Raw genomic sequence first — 18084 nt, 5'->3', positions numbered from 1 at the left:
GCCTCTCCCAATCCCGGGACGCTCTCTGGAATCCCTCTGGATTTTGCTCTCTCCCTCTGGCACTGATGGCAGTTCCCTGACACATACGCTTCAGGTTACAGACTCCTCTAACCCAGAAATAGTACCTCGGGTTAAGAACTTTGCTTCAGGATGAGAACAGAAATTGTGCAGCAGCAGCACGCCAGTAGTGGGAGGCCCCATTAGCTAAAGTGGTGCTTCAGGTTAAGAACAGTTTCAGGTTAAGAACGGACCTCCGGAACGAATTAAGTACGTAACCAGAGGTACCACTGTAACACTCTGCTTCATCTGGCTTTTGCTTCCTGAGGCTTGGGTGCCTTATTGAGATATTTGGTTCCCAACTGTGAAATGGGCTTCCCTTAGCATCTAACTGTTAATCTCTCTTCCCGACTGACCACAGCCGGATAGAGGAGAGAGCACAGAAGAGACAAGAAGCGCTTACTAAAATCCCACCTCCCTCCTAACATGGCTGCAAAAGGTAGAGGAGCCCTGTTGCCCCCCCCCCTTTGCTAAATCCTGCTGTGTCACAATACCTGAAGACCTGCTAAAAACAGCAGGCAGGTGAAGAGTACAGGTGAAAAGGCCCAGGAGATAGTCACAGCTGCCTTGTCTTCTGATTCAGCTGCGATTTTTTGCAACGTAACAGTATTTGAGAGAAGCAACAGTGGCCGAAGGCAAATTTTGGGTGTGTGCCTCGCTTCTTTTCTTTTGGAATGTCAAAGGAAGGGAGTGTTGCACATTGTCTCTGCTAAAACAGGTTCTGCAGGGAATTTGCATGGTTTCAAAATCTGATTGACCAGAGGTGACAGTCAGACAAATGAAATGGGAAGGGGAAACTCCCTTTAAAAAAATGCCATTTGGAACTTTTTAGTCCGTTATCAATCTCCTGCCAAATGGGTAAAGAAAAGGTGTTCACAGGACTTGCCTGGGTCCTGTCAAAAATCCACACTAAAATGCTTTGTGCAAATTTTAAAACGGCATCTGAGAAACTGCTGAGGACAAGTAGAAACTGGTTGCCATCCACTGGCAGCAGAAAAAAGCCTCTGCTGTGGGGGTTTTAAATCATGAATATACATTTCAAGAGAATAAGGTGCATTCTTTAATATGCTTTGAACTCCCCCGTCTGAAATGCTGTTATTTTGGCACAGGAAATACTGTGTGTGTGTGAACATGAATTACAATTTTGTACTGCAAAACTATAATATAAATTAACTAAAATGTAGGATTCCCTTCTGCCCGGCTGTCAATGAATCTCTCGGTGCTGCACCAACCTTCTCTTCCATCTCAGATGAAATGTTGCAGGTATAGCTTGGGGGATTCACCCTTTGGCATCTCCTCTCTTCACTGTGCATGGCCCAGGAGTTAGCAAAAATGTAGGGGTTCTCTTCCAGAGTTCCTGCAGTTGCAAGGAGGAAAATAGGCCATTACTTGAATATGACAATTTGCTTAGAGTTCTCTGATCAAGAATGAAGCTTAAGCAAATGAAACTTCCTTCCTCAATGGTCGATTGTGCTGGATAGTTTTCTGCAGACAAGCAGGTAAAACACACAATTTAAAATATTCTGCCCAACATGCGCAATTGTCTTCTAAACATGTTCCCACAATGTGATCCTTAGAATGATAACACATCTGAAATGTAACTGCCAAATACCTCCTTATAAAGGTTGGAACTGTTTACTGGGGTAGCTTCTTATAAAGAGAAGACACCAGAACTCCAGAAAGCATCACATTTCATTATTAACATAATTTAATTTAAAACAAGTGATGAAAACTTGCCTACGTTAACCGGTTACAGGACCTATGAATAGCACTATTGAGAGTGATTATTTGTACATATAAAAGTAAAAGCATGCCTGGCAGTTGTGGCGGACTGAAACAAAGTGGCTTGGATGTAATCAGTTTGAGAAGCAACTGGCAGAGAGAAGATGTGGTTAGAGGAATTAATGCTCAACTGAACTCATGGAGAGTGGGGTTTGCTGTCCGGTGGAGCGTCGGGTCCACGTGGGGAAATATTTGGACTGTCCTCCCAGCCATTGGAGCGAAGCCAGGGCCTCCCTCTTTGGCCAGGCAGGCTGGAGCCAAAACCCCATTTAAACAGGCCAATCAGAGGTATTGAGGTGTGTGGTTCTCCACCCCTCCCTCTTTCTTGAGGAGCAACTGGCAGATAGAAGGTGTGGTTAGAGCAGTGGTTCCCAACCTGTTTTTGGCCATGCCCCACCTAAGCATCTCCAAAATCCTGATCCCCCCCCCCGATGTATAATTCTTATTATTCAAAAAGTGAACTCCTATTCACATGGAGGAAGCCTAAAAAGCCATTAACTGTTAATAACTCATTCTTGAATTGCCCCCCTTAAAAATCGAATTGCCCCCCAAAACATGGCTACCTATGTGAAAACCACATCCACTGAAGCACAAAGAAACATCCACACCTAATGCACACATTATTATTATTATTATTATTATTATTATTATTATTATTATTATTATTATTATTATTGCTGTTTCAGAATTTTAATAAAAGTCAGACTTCCCTCATTAGCGGGGGGTGGGGGAGATAAGAGGAAAAGACCCTGGATAATTTCACAATGGGAAATTAACAAAATCTTAATGGAGTGCAAGGTAAAGGTAAAGGTAAAGGTAAAGGGACCCCTGACCATTAGCTCCAGTTGTGACCGACTCTGGAGTTGCGGCGCTCATCTCGCTTTACTGGCCGAGGGAGCCGACATACAGCTTCCAGGTCATGCGGCCAGCATGACTAAGCCGCTTCTGGTGAACCAGAGCAGTGCACGGAAACACTGTTTACCTTCCCGCTGGAGCGGTACCTATTTATCTACTTGCACTTTGACGTGCTTTCGAACTGCTGGGTTGGCAGGAGCTGGGACTGAGCAACGGGAGCTCACAACGGGATTTGAACCACTGACCTTCCGATAGGCAAGCCCTAGGCTCAGTGGTTTAGGACCACAGTGCCACCCGCGTCCCTGCTGTAGCCTCTAGCCTTAGATGGGAGATAGTGGGAGATTCTGTGAGGTGCATGTATTTAGGAAGTAGATTTGCTTGTCGCAGTCCCCACCCCCAAATATGAACTGGTAATTATGGATTTCACAGGAACACTTCGATCAAGACAGTGAATTGTTTCCATCCCTGTACTATAACAATAGCCTGTGGTCCAGTGCAAAATAGACTACCATCTCTGTCCACATCAGGACATAGCATGTGAACCAGCCAAAGGTGGTAAATGGCATCTTCAGATGCTTTTGAACTGCTAGGTTGGCAGGAGCAGGGACCGAGCAACAGGAGCTCACCCCGTCGCGGGGATTAGAACCACCGACCTTCTGATCAGCAAGTCCTAGGCTCTGTGGTTTATCCCACAGCCCCACCTGCGTCCCTTAATGGAGTGCAAAGAAGGCACTAAAAAAAGGTCCATGTGGAAGCAGCCCCTATGAGTATTGGATGAATAAGCAAGGGAGTAAACGTTGGCTACAAGAGATTGCCCTCTAACTCTGGAGAAAGCAGGCAGCTTGCCATCCAACTGCCTCTATTGGCGCTCCCCCTACGAAGCTTGACAGCTCTGCCAGCAAATAACAATATTCCGCCTCTTATTTTGGAATATCTTCGCAGACTTCCCAGTCATGCATACTCCTAACTGAGTCAGCATTCCACTTTTGTCATGTATTTTTTCCCCAAAAGAAGGATGTTTTTCAGGTACAGGGAATCTACAGGGCTAGAACAAGGTCAGTCAGAAACAATGAAAAGAGACCTTTGGCATTTGGCTGTTAATTTAACAGCCCTTTCCCACTCCTGTAAGAACACACTCATGGTGTTTTAAAGTGCAAAACATTTTAAGATACACACACACACCTATTCTGAATTGAGTTTTTAAACTCCACACAATAATACCCAGAGGTTATTTGTAATGAATTCACAGGGAATTTGAAAGCACTGTTTAATAGTTGATTCACACTGAACCTATTTGTCGAAAAGACTTGCTGCCATAGCCACATCTCTACCTCATTTTTCTGTGGACTCCTCTACCCTAACAGGCATTAGCCTCCTAATGTGCTTTTTGCAGGAAATAGCACTTACACGAGGAACCAGGTTGGAAGGGCAATTGTTATCGGGAAACAAGGCTGCGTGGAAAAACCCTCCCCATTGGCCAACCTCCAAATCCAGCTGCTTTTTCTTTTTTAAAAAAATATATCCAGTGCTAAGCACACTTTTAGAGTTGTATGTAGTATAGTTGCTAAGACTGCAATGACCAGAATCATAGATCCAGTTACAGATAGGTTGCCGTGTTGGTCTGCCATAGTCAAAATAAAAAAAATCCTTCCAGTAGCACCTTACTCAGAAGGGTGGTGGGAATGGGAGATTGGCAGATAGCTGAGATGATCTCCCATTCCCACCACCCTTCTGAGTAATACCCCTCCCCACCTTCTCACTATATAGAAGGATCTGGCAACTTCTGTTTCAGTGTATCTGAAGAAGTGTGCATGCACACGAAAGCTCATACCAAGAACTAACTTAGTTGGTCTTTAAGGTGCTACTGGAAGGAATTTTTTTATTTTGACAGAATCATAGAATCATAGATTTGTAGAGTTGGAAGGGACCCTGAAGATCATCTAGTCCAAATCCCTGAAATGCAGGAATCTGCAGCTGTCCCTTGTAGGGATCAAACCTGCCACCTTGGTGTTAATCAACACCATCCTCTAACCTACTGAGCTAATATTTAGTTCTGAGCAAATTGCTCTGGTTTGCAATTGCTCCGTAGGGGTTTTTACGCATGAAACTTAAATATACAGTGGTACCTCGGGTTAAGTACTTAATTTGTTCTGGAGGTCTGTACTTAACCTGAAACTGTTCTTAACGTGAAGCACTACTTTAGCTAATGGGGCCTCCTGCTGCCGCCGCGCCGCCGGAGCACAATTTCTGTTCTCATCCTGAAGCAAAGTTCTTAACCTGAAGCACTATTTCTGGGTTAGCGAAGTCTGTAACCTGAAGCGTATGTAACCCAAGGTACCACTGTACTAGAAGACATGCCAAAAGAACTGATTAGAGAGGACGTTGATCATAATGTTGGGATAAGTAGGAGCCAGAATTATTTCCAAGGAGAAATCCTGCCAGGTGAATCTTATCTTCTTTAAAAATTGTTATTGGATTACTAGTTTGGGTTACTCGTGTACTAGATTGTGGGCATACATTTTTGGAAAAGTAAAAAATATTATCTATTAAAAAAAATTGTGGGCATACAGTGGACTACATCTGACAAAGTTTGCCAAGCTATTTTGGTTAGCAAACTAAGCAATAACACCATCGGGTGGATTCAGAACTGGTAAAAAAAACCCTCTACCCTGAGTGCTCATTAATGGCCCCTTATCAAAGTAGAGATATGTTTCAAGGAAGTACTGGACTTTCCAGTTGTAGAGTCCATTTTCTGCATGAAGCAAGACAAAGGCCCATTCCTTGGCATCTCAACTTGAAAGGACCTCAGGACCTCAGGAAGCTGAGCTGAGGCAGACCCTCGGCCTGAGATCTTGGAGGACTACTGCCAGGTCAAGTAAATAACACTGGGACCACGGACCATCTGTCACTCCATATAAAACCCTCATAAATGGAAGTGTAAACGGATTTGAATGTGAGCCAGCCAGTCCACCTACAATAATTTCACCTCAGCTAGGGGAGCTGACTTGGTTGCCTTAAGCAAGAAAACGTTCTCTCAGTCTTGGTACTCCCATCTGCAACTTGAATATTGTAATACTGATGTACCAAGCTGGATAGGAAAGACTGCTGAGAAGAACTCTGAATACTTTCTTATATTATTATTTTATTTTTTATTTTTAAAAAAAACTATAGAAAAGGTGAAAGGTAGTATTATCAGCTAATTTACTTTGTTGCTTCAAGGTAAAGGGATCCCTGACAGTTAGGTCCAGTCGCGGATGACTCTGGAGTTGCGGCGCTCATCTCACTTTACTGGCCGAGGGAGCCGGCATACAGCTTCCGGGTCATGTGGCCAGCATGACTAAGCCGCTTCTGGCGAACCAGAGCAGCACATGGAAACACCGTTTACCTTCCCGCCGGAGCGGTACCTATTGATCTACTTGCACTTTGACGTGCTTTTGAACTGCTAGCTTGGCAGGAGCAGGGACCGAGAAACAGGAGCTCACCACGTCACGGGGATTCAAACCGCTGACCTTCTGATCGGCAAGCCCTAGGCTTGAGAAGAACTCTGAACACTTTCTTATATTTTTTAATAAAAAAAAACTATAGAAAAGGTAAAAGGTAGTATTATCAACTAATGTACTTTGCTGCTTCAAGTATACTTGGAAGAAAACCATGCCAAACTGTCCAAATCTCTCCTGAATAATGATAAATCTCACCTTCTTGTGTCATGAAATCATCTTCACCAAAGTTATTCAAGTTGCCACAGAGTCCACAGGTCTTATTGTAGTGCTTGTCCGCAAGGATTATATGAATGTTTCCACTGATATCAGCCTTCACCACAAAGCCATGTTCTTCACTGGATAACTTATAATAACCTGCCTCCATTTCTATAAATACTCCACTGGAGGCATGAGGTATTGAAATCCTATGATTAGAGAAGCAAAGATTCCTAAGTATAGGATGCAGAGAAAAATGCATTCTTCACAATTCGTTGCCACTATCAAAATCTTTACCTTCCATCACCTTGAGTCACTGTGCCATCTAAAAACAAATGAATATCAAAATATTCTCCGAGGTACAGAGAAATACTGTTTCTTTTTCCATTCTGGTAATCGCCTGAAAAGAAACAAGATGTTATGAGTTTTCTCCCTTCAGAAATGACGCTCGCCCTTTTTAAGAAGTACAGACAGACCTTAAGGCCAGCCCCATACTGTTTCCTCATGTGCCCATTCACTCGACTTGGGCTTAGCATACAGGTTTTGTTTATGGCACTTAGTATGTAGAAATCTATAACACAGCTGTCTTCTGAGTTCTCCCCGAGAACTTAGCATTGCCTGAGACCATCCGGCAATTATGGCCTCATGCCAACATGACTGATCTTGCATACAGAAGCTGAGGGGTGATAAGAGGGTGCTGCTACTGTTTGTACAAATTTTAGCAGTAAGCAATCCCAGGGGAAGCAGGGTGATGCTCCAGCTTGGGCATGATCCCACAGAGATCCCTTCGTCCTTCATCTGAGTCGCGCTCAGAAACAAAGAATACAGCCACCATCTAAGTGAATGCCCTGTTTTGCTGATTAATTCCTGATGTCCCTTTAGAAACATTATCCAAGTGCAACACCACTAAAATGACGATTGCGCACTAATTGGCCTTTAATTATTTCCATTTAGTCAAAACCGTTTCACAACTATATTACATTTTCGGTTAGGCCCATTATGCCGCTAAACCTCAGTAAATGGAATTGTGTCATTGTCAAAGAGGACAATGATTTATGATTTCAAAATACTGAACACAGAGGGATGTATGCCAGGAAATCTTTACTGGCCGCCATATTCCCTCCAGCTGTTTTGGGACTACAATTCCCATCATCCCTGTCCACTGGTCCTGTTAGCTAGGGATGATGGTAGTTGTAGTCCCAAAACAGCTGGAGGGCCGAGTTTGGCCATCACTGCAGCTAGCACATGCCTACTGTCTGTCTGAGACTGCTTGTCTCTTCTTCAAGTTTTATGGGCTTGGCATGATAGCACCAGTGCAATACTGATACTCCCAAGGCAGTCTCATCTTGCATGGCGCCTCTTTGGAATCGTGCCCCATTTCTTCAGGGAGGGGCTGAGGACTAAAGAAACAGAGCTTGAAGCTGAAATGTAGGCAGCAACGAAATAAATGCTGGGCTTTTGCAGGATTTGGTTGGCAAGAAGCAGTCTTGAGGATCCAAGGACACACATTTTGTTCTTGGAGAAATGATGGTCTTTCAAGGCTAGCCTTGCTTGTTCCTCCAAAACCACAACTTGCTTGTCATAATCCCCCACGTCCGTCTTCTCACAAAGAAATTGTCCCTGCAAAAAGCTAGGTCGTTCAGGGACGTGAAGGAACATGACACACTTTTAAGTGATGTAAAAACTTGCAGATTCACTTTTTAGGGCACCGAGATTTGGACAAAATTCATATATAATGCCTGCCCAAGCAGGGCTTATCCTACTATTAGGCAGAACATGTCAGGGTGCTGTTGTGGTTTACAGCAGGGGTCAGCAAACGTTTTCAGCAGGGGGCCAATCCACTGTCCCTCAGACCTTCTGGGGGGCTGGACTATATGGGGGGGAATGAACAAATTCCTATGCCCCACAAATAACCCAGAGATGCATTTTAAATAAAAGCACACATTCTACTCATGTGAAAACACGCTGATTCCCGGATCATCTGTGGGCCAGATTTAGAAGGCGATTGGGCCGGATCTGGCACCTGGGCCTTAGTTTGCCTACCCATGGTTTACAGTGTTGAATTAGGACCTGGGAAATGGATTTAAATTCCTACTCCACAATGAAGCTCAGTGGAAGACCTTGAACCATTCAGCCTCTCTACCTAATCTATCTCAAAGGGCAGTTGAGAAGATGAAATGGAGAAGTAGAGGGGACCCATGTACTCCATTTTTAACTCCTTTGGAGGAGTGGTGGGATATAAATAGGTAACGTAAAAAAGATAAAGGACCTCTGGACGGTTAAGTCCAGTCAAAGGCGACTATGGGGTTGCGGCGTTCATCCTGCTTTCAGGCCGAGGGAGCCGGCGTTTGTCCACAGACAGCTTTCCGGGTCATGTGGCCAGCATGACTAAAGTGTTTCTGGTGCAACAGAACACCATGACAGAAACCAGAGTGCATGGAAGCACCATTTACCTTCCCACCACAGTGGTACCTATTTATCTACTTGCACTGGTATGTTTTCAAACTGCTATGTTGGCAGGAGCTGAGACAGAGCAACAGGAGCTCACCCCATTGTGCGGATTTGAACCATCAACCTTCTGACTGGCAAGCCCAAGAGGCTCAGTGGTTTATACCTTTGAAATAAATAGAAAGCAACAGATAGGTGGCAATGAAGTGATGGCAGACAGAGCTGGGTGTGCCCCCCAGTCTGCCCTGCCCCCCTCACCTAGCCTGCTGCCCTCAGACACGGTGGCAGCTGCATTCCCATCGCCAGTGAGATTCAGCTGTCGGTCCAGCAGGCCTCCATAAATGGAAGTGAGGGCACCATCTTAGACCTTTGCCCCAGGTAACAAAATGTCGTGAGCCAGGTTCTGGAAGTGGAATACAAATTGCCCACCTCTTGGCTTGGAAGCCAACAGTCTTGCTGCACCATTTGGACAGCAATTCCTGCCTCCACCTGTCTCATGCTGCCGCCCCCACCCCACACACTTCACAAACATCTGCCACAAGGCTGGAAAAGGTAGAAAAGCCTATTGGCTAGATGTTAAAACCCAGAGAACAAAGTGGTTACAGACATCCAAATAACTAGATTGTTAGATTTCATTTACACCTGACTATCAACCACAACTGTGTCCGTGTACACAAGTTTGTTCATTCAGAATCCAGTTTAGACTCACCCAAGAGTGAGAAGGATCTCGTATGACACTCTCCAGCAAGCAGATAACTGCAGTCACCGGCAAAATCATATAAAGATTCATCAAATGTTTTAATGTGGTGATCTCCAAAAAGGCTACATTGTGCAAAAGGTTGAATATCTGCAAGAGAGAGAAAAATAATGATATAGCATTTTCAAAATGTTGAAGTGCAAATCTTGAGGGATGGCTGTATTTCAGTTTGCATATTGAAACAGTGCTAATTTAACTCATGCTTTTGTTCATTCCAATGGTCCTTGCCATCCAGCAAACACAAGACTATGCAAATTTATCTCATATTAATCAATTGTACAACAATAAAGGTAAAGGGACCCCTGACCTTTAGGTCCAGTCATGGATGACTCTGGGGTTGCAGGGCTCATCTCACTTTACTGGCCAAGGGAGCCGGCGTTTGTCTGCAGACAGCTTCCGGGTCATGTGGCCAGCATGATAAAGCCGCTTCTGGCGAAACCAGAGCAGCGCACAGAAACACTGTTTACCTCCCCCGCCCCCGAGTGGTACCTATTTATCTACTTGCACTTTGACGTGCTTTCGAACTGCTAGGTTGGCAGGAGCAGGGACCAAAGAATGGGAGTTCACCCTGTCGCAGGGATTCGAACCACCGACCTTCTGATCGGCAAGCCCTAGGCTCTGTGGTTTAGTCCCTTGTACAACAATAGTTGAGATAATATCAGGGTGAATAATCTGTATTCAGAATTCTTTGATCTTGGCACGGGAAGTTGAGAGATAAGATAAAGATAAAACTTTATTCGCATTAGCCAATGGCTATAGCAACAGTAAAATATTACAGTATACGCAGAAAAGGAAGTTTGATATGAGCACAATTTAAAGTCCTGAATCAGCCATCAGTTAGTGGCCCTTATTCTGATTGCCCCTGCTATGAACCTAGCAACCTTTGCTGTTATCTGCTCATTTTGATCTGATAGAAGAAAGGACATTGTGGCAGTGGTTGAGCGCCCTGGGATGGTTAGTATGAGTGGGGTGATGATCTCGTTCCTCAGGTCTTTGTAGAGAGTACAAGACAGGTGGACGTGTGCCACTGTTTCGGTGCTACCATCTCCACAGGGACAAAGACGTTTCTCAGGCAGGATCTTTTGGAATTGACCCTCAAGTACCGCAGATGGAAAAAACATCCAGTCTTGCAAGTGTAAAAGCATGTCTGTATTTTGGGATAATAAGTTTGTACAGATATGGGGCCAGAGAATCAAAATGGAGAGGTGGAAAATGAACATACCAAGGGCAAAATTTCCTTATGTTCTGATGCTCGATAGGAAGTTGAGAGACATGTCCACAGTTGCTGCTCATATACGCATCCTCAGTGAAGCTTTTTGCATAGGTAATATGTGAGTTCAGGCAGGTGAGGTTGATCCACAGGTTTGAGGGTAACGTCCCCTTCAAGGCCACTGAGACACATTTTGTGCTTCCCCAGCCAAGGATAGTGAGAAAATTCCTTTTCCATGCTAAGAGAACTTTGGGGGTGTGAACCTAACTTGCACGCCCAGACCCTGCTGTCCAGTGTTCACCAAGGGGCCTATGCCTGGCCCTAAGGGCACCCCAAGTAGCCCCAAGCCTCATGCTGTGAGTGATGCCCCAGGAGTTCCCCCTACCCAATAATTTTTCAGTGTGTCTATCAAATATAGTCTTAGATTAATTTAACTCTCCTGCCTGCACTGGTACAAAATTAGCAAAATAGGTAAAGGGACTCCTGACCATTAGGTCCAGTCGCAGACGACTCTGGGGTTGCGGCACTCATCTCTCTTTACTGGCCAAGGGAGTCGGCAAACAGCTTCTGGGTCATGCAGCGCACAGAAACGCCGTTTACCTTCCCGCTGGAGCGGTACCTATTTATCTACTTGCACTTTGATGTGCTTTCGAACTGCTAGGTTGGCAGGAGCAGGGACCGAGCAACGGGAGCTCAACCCGTTGTGGGGATTCGAACCACCGACATTACGATCGGCAAGTCCTAGGCTCTGTGGTTTAACCCACAGCGCCACCCACATCCCTTGTCTATCAAATATAGTCTTAGATTAATTTAACTCGCCTGCCTGCACTGGCACCAAATTAACAAAATCAACCTCATCAAAAGAACTGAACACCTTACAGGTGTGAAGAAGGCAAAAAAGAGCAGTGCCAAGTGCCAAGCAGGAGCTGCCCTCCCCCCCGGCAAAAATATCCTACTCAGCCCCAGAAAAGGCAGCAACAGAAGCCCCCACTGTAAAGTGAGTGCCGGAGGGTTGTACAATGAGGAGGAGGAAGTGGGCAGCCTGAAATGCAGGGTTGAACTGCCCCCTCTTCATTGGGTATTCCAAAAGCAATGACAAACCTAGACAGCATCTTAAAAAGCAGAGACATCACCTTGCCAACAAAGGTCCGTATAGTTAAAGCTATGGTTTTCCCAGTTGTGATGTATGGAAGTGAGAGCTGGACCATAAAGAAGGCTGATCGCCAAAGAATTGATGCTTTTGAATTCTGGTGCTGGAGGAGACTCTTGAGAGTCCCATGGACTGCAAGAAGATCAAACCTCTCCATTCTCAAGGAAATCAGCCCTGAGAAGACTCCCTGGAAAAGACCCTGATGTTGGGAAAGATGGAGGGCACAAGGAGAAGGGGACAACAGAGGACAAGATGGTTGGACAGTGTTCTCGAAGCTACCAGCATGAGTTTGACCAAACTGCAGGAGGCAGTGGAAGACAGAAGTGCCTGGCGTGCTCTGGTCCAGGGGGTCACGAAGAGTCGGACACGACAAACGACTAAACAACAACAACAACAACAAACCTTTTGGCCAAAAATCTACCTCCCTGTGGAAGAGACCAAAATGAGCCTCTTCTGAGGAGGAGGGGGTGAGAATGCCATTGTCAATAGGAGCCCTAAAAGCAATGCAAAACTTTTCCTTTGTAGCATGGCCAGCTGTGCTACAGAAGATCGCTCAGAGGGAAGAGAATCTTGAAGTTACCACCTGTTGGTTGATGGGCAGTCACTCCCAGCATCTTTCTGCAGGGATTGGCTGTGTGATGGTGTTTCCTACAGGGATCTTGGTTGTGCAGCCAATTCAGTGGGCTTTGAATCACTGCCTATCAGCTGGTAGGTGATGGCATCAAGCCTGCTGGCATTCCCCATACTGGGCAGGGGTCGGCTGAGCTAGCACGTACCCTATGGGAACTGTGCACCAGAAGCTGGCCTATCTGCCCCACACCTGGCATCACATATGACAAGAGGTGTGGGGCAGGTCACATGGTCTGGGGAAAGCAGCCTCAGGGGTTGTATAGGGGCCTCTGTCAGGCTAGTGAGATCCACAGTCTCCACACCCTGAAGGACAAGGAAGGGTGACAGAGGCCGAAAACATAATAGAGGAAGCGACAGGATTGGCCATTGAATTGCCCTATGCTGGTTGGGTTTGCACTGCTTTTGCACCGATGTTTTCTCAAAGGGAAAGGAGCAGCAGAAAAAGGAAGGAGAATGAAAGAACGATGGTTTGATGGCTGCACTATCTGGGTGATCAGTAAAAAGTGAATAAACTAGGATAGTGATTCTGGACTAAAAACCTGGTGTGGAAGCAGCTAGCACATCTCGAAAACTGCCAGCCTCTTCTCTTTCACACAAAAAAGGCATCTCCGTCCCTAGAAGTTCTTTTTCCCTGCTGGCAATCGCCTTCTAGAAGTATCTCCAGAGCAACAGATTTCTCCTAGCTTTTATAGCCAAGGATAATAGATCTGGCCAGGGGCTATACACTTAGCTACAGAACAGGTTTAACCATTTTAGCAGTCCTCCTCTTCTCCTGACCCCAGTCTCACAGTAATAGATTAGAATATGGTTAGAAGGGACCCCAAGAGTCATTTAGTTCAATCGCATAATAATATGTGTCTGCCTTATCCTCAGTTCAGACCACCAGACCATTTAGCTCATCCTTGTCTGCTCTGTGGCTCAGCGTGAATAAGCGCAAAGGTATGCACTTGGTGTGGAGATGGATTTCTCAATGAAATTGTTGATCCCTTGTTATGTTTGGGCAAGAACGCCAGGACAAAAAATGCAGGGCGTGAATTATAAACTTTCTTACCTAGTGCTGAGACAGGCAGAACTAACAAGAGCAGCAACACTATAGAGCCCATCATCTAAAAAAATAAACGCAACAGAGTTATTAGAAGTTTCCCCCACCCCTTAATGTATCAAGCTGTAGAGGCAACAGTACAAATAGCGAACGGCTTATGCACATTCTAGTTATATTGAGCATGATCTAGCCAAAGTTAATGCTTTGAGTTCAATAGGATTAAAACAGGATTGAAATCAATGGGTCTCTAAAGTGCATAGCCATGCAGTACAACCCTACACATATTCACAAAGAAGCAAATCTCGTTGGATTAAATGGGATTTATTGCCATGAGAATGTGCATAGGGTTTTAGGCTTAATCAAATCCCGTTCATTCTTTTTATATTCATTGGCATTCTATTTCTCCTCCATTTGTGAAGGATATTTGGACCCCAAAAATGTGATTTATGAATTGGTCTCTTTCCTCCACCCCCCAAGCTATATATATATATATAAAATACATGCTTTGGATTTCTTACAAAATATGCATAGGGATGACTTTCTATGGCTTACAACCAGCCATCTTCAGAGTCATGCAGTGACATGAGACAGATGTGTGTGTTGTTCACAATTGCACCAGTTACTCCTGCCCCTTCATCACCCCCAATCTTTATTCGTTGGACTGGATCTGCACTGGATTCTATGCACAAACTCTGCAATGCATGTAGGTGTTTGTATCTAGCCCTTAGAAAATGAAGTGTGCATTCAGAACTTATGCCTGTTGGAGTGTGCACATACAGACAGGACTGGGTTGGTGTCAATGGCCATGATCCTGCCCCCACCCCCCAAATATAACTAAATGTGCTTTGTGCAGCCATCTACACAGGGCTTCAAAAACCAGATTATTTATGTTCCTCTGAAAGGGCCTATTGCAGGAAGAAATATCAAGAATGCTGCCCCAACAGACACAATGAACTACACATGCTTTCAAATACAGGAAGCTAATAGACTTTAACCAACCTGGAGTGAATATGGATAAGCATTTACCAACTAGTAACTTCTCACAGAGTGTACGTAACCAGTTGGTAGCAAGCAGCCAAGTGTTGGGAAGATTTTTTACCACTCCTTTCTCCCCCAGATTTCTGAGCAAGTGCAGAAGCATGGTAATATTTTCCTTATCTCTTAGCAGAATTATACAAAGTGGTTTATGAAGTGATTACATGCCCATCTGTAGTAAGTTATCCTGCAGCCAATGCTTCTGTTCGTATGTGTCCCTATGAAACTGGTATAACAGCCCAGCCAGGCCACCACATGCTAAATGCGCTGGCACAATGCAAACACTTTTTGGGGCAGGTTTGGGGAAAGGGAGGGGGAAATATGCAGTTGATTGAATTATGTCATCAGTTACATGGAATAAATTCCCACATGTCTAATTTCACTAATACCAGTGAAACATAAATTTGATGTATGCATGTATGGAAAATTAAACAAGAACATTTGAAAAATTCAGCAATAGCAAAGAAAACAACAGAATCACAATACTGTAGTACCCCAATGGTACTTGCAGCAGATGAATTCCTGGCAGATGAGCTGCCAGGTTGCATGTAATAAGTTTCCAAAACTATCCAGCACAAGGTTCTATGAGAGTATAGCTTCAGAATATTATTAATGACTGGGTCCCTGAGGAATCAGTGAAATTTGATGGACAGGCCCCCATTCTGGGTGCTAGTATAGAAAAAACTGTTTGCAATTGGTCCAACTTCAAAGTCTAAATGTGATCTTAAAAAAGAACAGTTGAGAGTAAAATCAACTGGAGCATCTTATATTTTGTGTACCAAGTCAGTTCAATGTCACAGTATATTCTGTATCATCACAACCACCCGATGAGATAAAGCCAGACTGAGATGGGGTCTTTCTCCAGGCTATCCAATCTGCTTTACCTCTAAGCTGGAATACGAACCCAGGTCCTCAGACGTACAGCAGTTACTCCTTGCATCAGAGACATTCTAGAACTAAAATTTTCACAACCCTAAGTACACACATGCACTTCCATACTTTAATTTAAGTTTGCTTTTTGCCTTTTGCCCATTTCTGATTCCATGAATATTTCTTTTGACTACCCACATCAAATAAAGCCTGAACAACCCAGGTGGTAAACAAGTATCAGTTTTCTAAACATTTGTCTGTTGTAAATTCCTTCCTAACATTTATAAAGGGTCCGCTTAATTATTTTCAACCGATGGACCTACACTCTGCTGCATCAATGATAATCATAAAATCTGCTGAAATAATAATATAGATACCTTTGCTTCTGTGCAAAATTTAAATTGCCCATCAACAATGTGCTTCTCTAATGATGGAAGCTAGACTCCCGAAGGTCCTTAGGCCTCCTCTCCTTTAGAAGGCCACATTGGAATGGCCTCGGTGGGCTATTTGTTCCTGTTATATAAGCCAGGAACTCTTGTTCACCGAAGGGAAAAGATAAAGGGTGACGGTTGCTTCCGCCAGATTTGCAACACAATGGTGCAACCAGGAAAATCAGTTGCCTTAATGGCTAAAAAATAACAATGAAGGGAAGTCGTATTAAATATCTTTACAAGACAGATAAACCTTTGAAATGATGTGTGCGTCTCTGTGTGCGTGAGCATAAAAGGCTGGGAGACGTTTTGCTTATGCGCTGCAAATAAGACTTTACAGCCAGTTGGGGGGAAGGAGTGAAATAATAGATTTGGTTATATTGGAAAGCAATACCGTGCTTCCTGACAGTAGCAAAGTGATAGCTTCCAAATAAGACGATGATTGACGCTTATTTCTAAAGAGCTGACAGCTTTCCTGGGGAATAAAAACAGAAGTGGGGCCAGCTGACACCTCGCCACTCCCAAGTCAATAAGTTGGTGTCCTTGGTAATAAGAACTTGTCCTACTGCTTAATCTAACCCAGTAACAGGGACACAACCATTCAAGGTCTCAGGCAGAAGGATTTCCCAGCCTTGTTGCCTGTCTTCCTTTTAACTAGGTGATCTGGAGACTGAACCTAGGACTTAATGGAAGCCACTAAGAATTGAATGGACGCGGGTGGCGCTGTGGGTTAAACCACTGAGCCTAGGGCTTGCCGATCAGAAGGTCAGCGGTTCAAATCCCTGCGACGGGGTGCGCTCCCGTTGCCCCATATTTCCTTGGTGAACTCTTCCTGGATTCACTAGAAGAAAGTTAAGTCTTAAGTGGAGCATACTCACAACCACTGGGCATTCTAGTATCTGTGGGTTAAACCACAGAGCCTAGGACTTGCCGGTCAGAAGGTTGGTGGTTTGAATCCCCGCGACGGGGTGAGCTCCCGTTGCTCGGTCCCAGCTCCTGCCAACCTAGCAGTTTGAAAGCACGTCAAGTGCAAGTAGATAAATAGTTACTGCTCTGTCGGGAAGGTAAAAGGCGTTTCCATGCGCTGCTCTGGTTTGCCAGAAGCGGCTTAGTAATGCTGGCCACATGACCTGGAAGCTGTACGCCGGCTCCCTCGGCCAATAAAGCGAGATGAGCACCGCAACCCCAGAGTCATCCATGACTGGACCTAACAGTCAGGGGTCCCTTTACTGTTATCTTTACTAAGAATTGAACCTGCACCTGTCACCTTAGCCCAACTCCTGCCTGTTTCTAGGAAAACAGTCAGTTTGGCTCCTTCCTTTCAAAAAGGCAATGTGTAGCTAGACTTTAGGAATAAGGTATACAGTGACTTGTTTATGAAACACGCAACTTTGAATTTTATACTTAAAAATATATGTAACCTATTATTATTATTATTATATAAAATTTATATAATGCTTGTTTGTAGAAATAAAATCTCAAAGCCGTTTAGACACGAGGTGATTGCGTCAAGTTGGAACGTTCCCTCTTGGCAGATGTTGGAAATGGATTAGCTCTGCTTTTTCCAGGGATCACCAACCTTTTTGAATTCGTAGGCACATTTCAGATTTTGACAGAGTGTTAGGAACCTGTTACAAAATGGCTGTCCTGGAATGGCATGACAAAACACAAAATTAGAGAGACAATGGGCAATGTATTGTTACATCGTCAGAAACCGGTTTGAAGTCCACATCGTGGTAACAGTTTCATAATATTAAACATGGTGATATATCACGAATCACGATGTGTGTGTGTTATGTAAAAAAACCCCTGTGATGTGGTTCCTTGTTGCTCTGTACTGTAACAGTTGTAAGAATATGTTAAAGGTAAGTTTTAGACCCCTAAATAGTAGCAATTTCCAGGACATTACTCCTTTACATTGTTATTTCAGACATTGTGATATATCGATAGATCACGGTGGTTAGCTGGTGACACCTGAAGGAGCGTCTCCACCCTCATCGTTCAGCCCAGACACTGAAATCCAGCGCTGAGGATCCTCCCTGCGAGAAGTGAGGTTACAAGAAACCAGGCAGAGGGCCTTCTCGGTAGTGGCACCTGCCCTGTAGAATGCCCTCCCATCAGA

The 18084-nt window shown here is 44.5% G+C and overlaps 1 protein-coding gene across 1 annotated transcript in view; it reads right to left on the bottom strand.

The window, feature by feature from the left end:
• The window catches only part of VWF (von Willebrand factor), a 159612-nt gene extending 143485 nt beyond the window's left edge, over positions 1 to 16127 (bottom strand). The window contains exons 1-6 of the mRNA XM_083503303.1: positions 15909 to 16127; positions 13636 to 13690; positions 9547 to 9684; positions 6687 to 6789; positions 6390 to 6598; positions 1290 to 1414 (exon numbers count right to left, since the gene is read on the bottom strand). Of these exons, the coding sequence (XP_083359429.1) occupies positions 1290 to 1414; positions 6390 to 6598; positions 6687 to 6789; positions 9547 to 9684; positions 13636 to 13690 (630 nt within the window). The 5' untranslated portion in view covers positions 15909 to 16127. The remainder of the gene's footprint in view (positions 1 to 1289; positions 1415 to 6389; positions 6599 to 6686; positions 6790 to 9546; positions 9685 to 13635; positions 13691 to 15908) is intronic.
• Positions 16128 to 18084: the final 1957 nt, after the last annotated feature.

Source organism: Podarcis liolepis, assembly GCF_965112155.1.
Source record: "Podarcis liolepis genome assembly, chromosome: 5".
Lineage (NCBI taxonomy): Eukaryota > Metazoa > Chordata > Lepidosauria > Squamata > Lacertidae > Podarcis > Podarcis liolepis.
The sequence above is the reverse complement of the archived record's forward strand: the minus strand, read 5'-3'. Positions and strand labels throughout refer to the sequence as shown.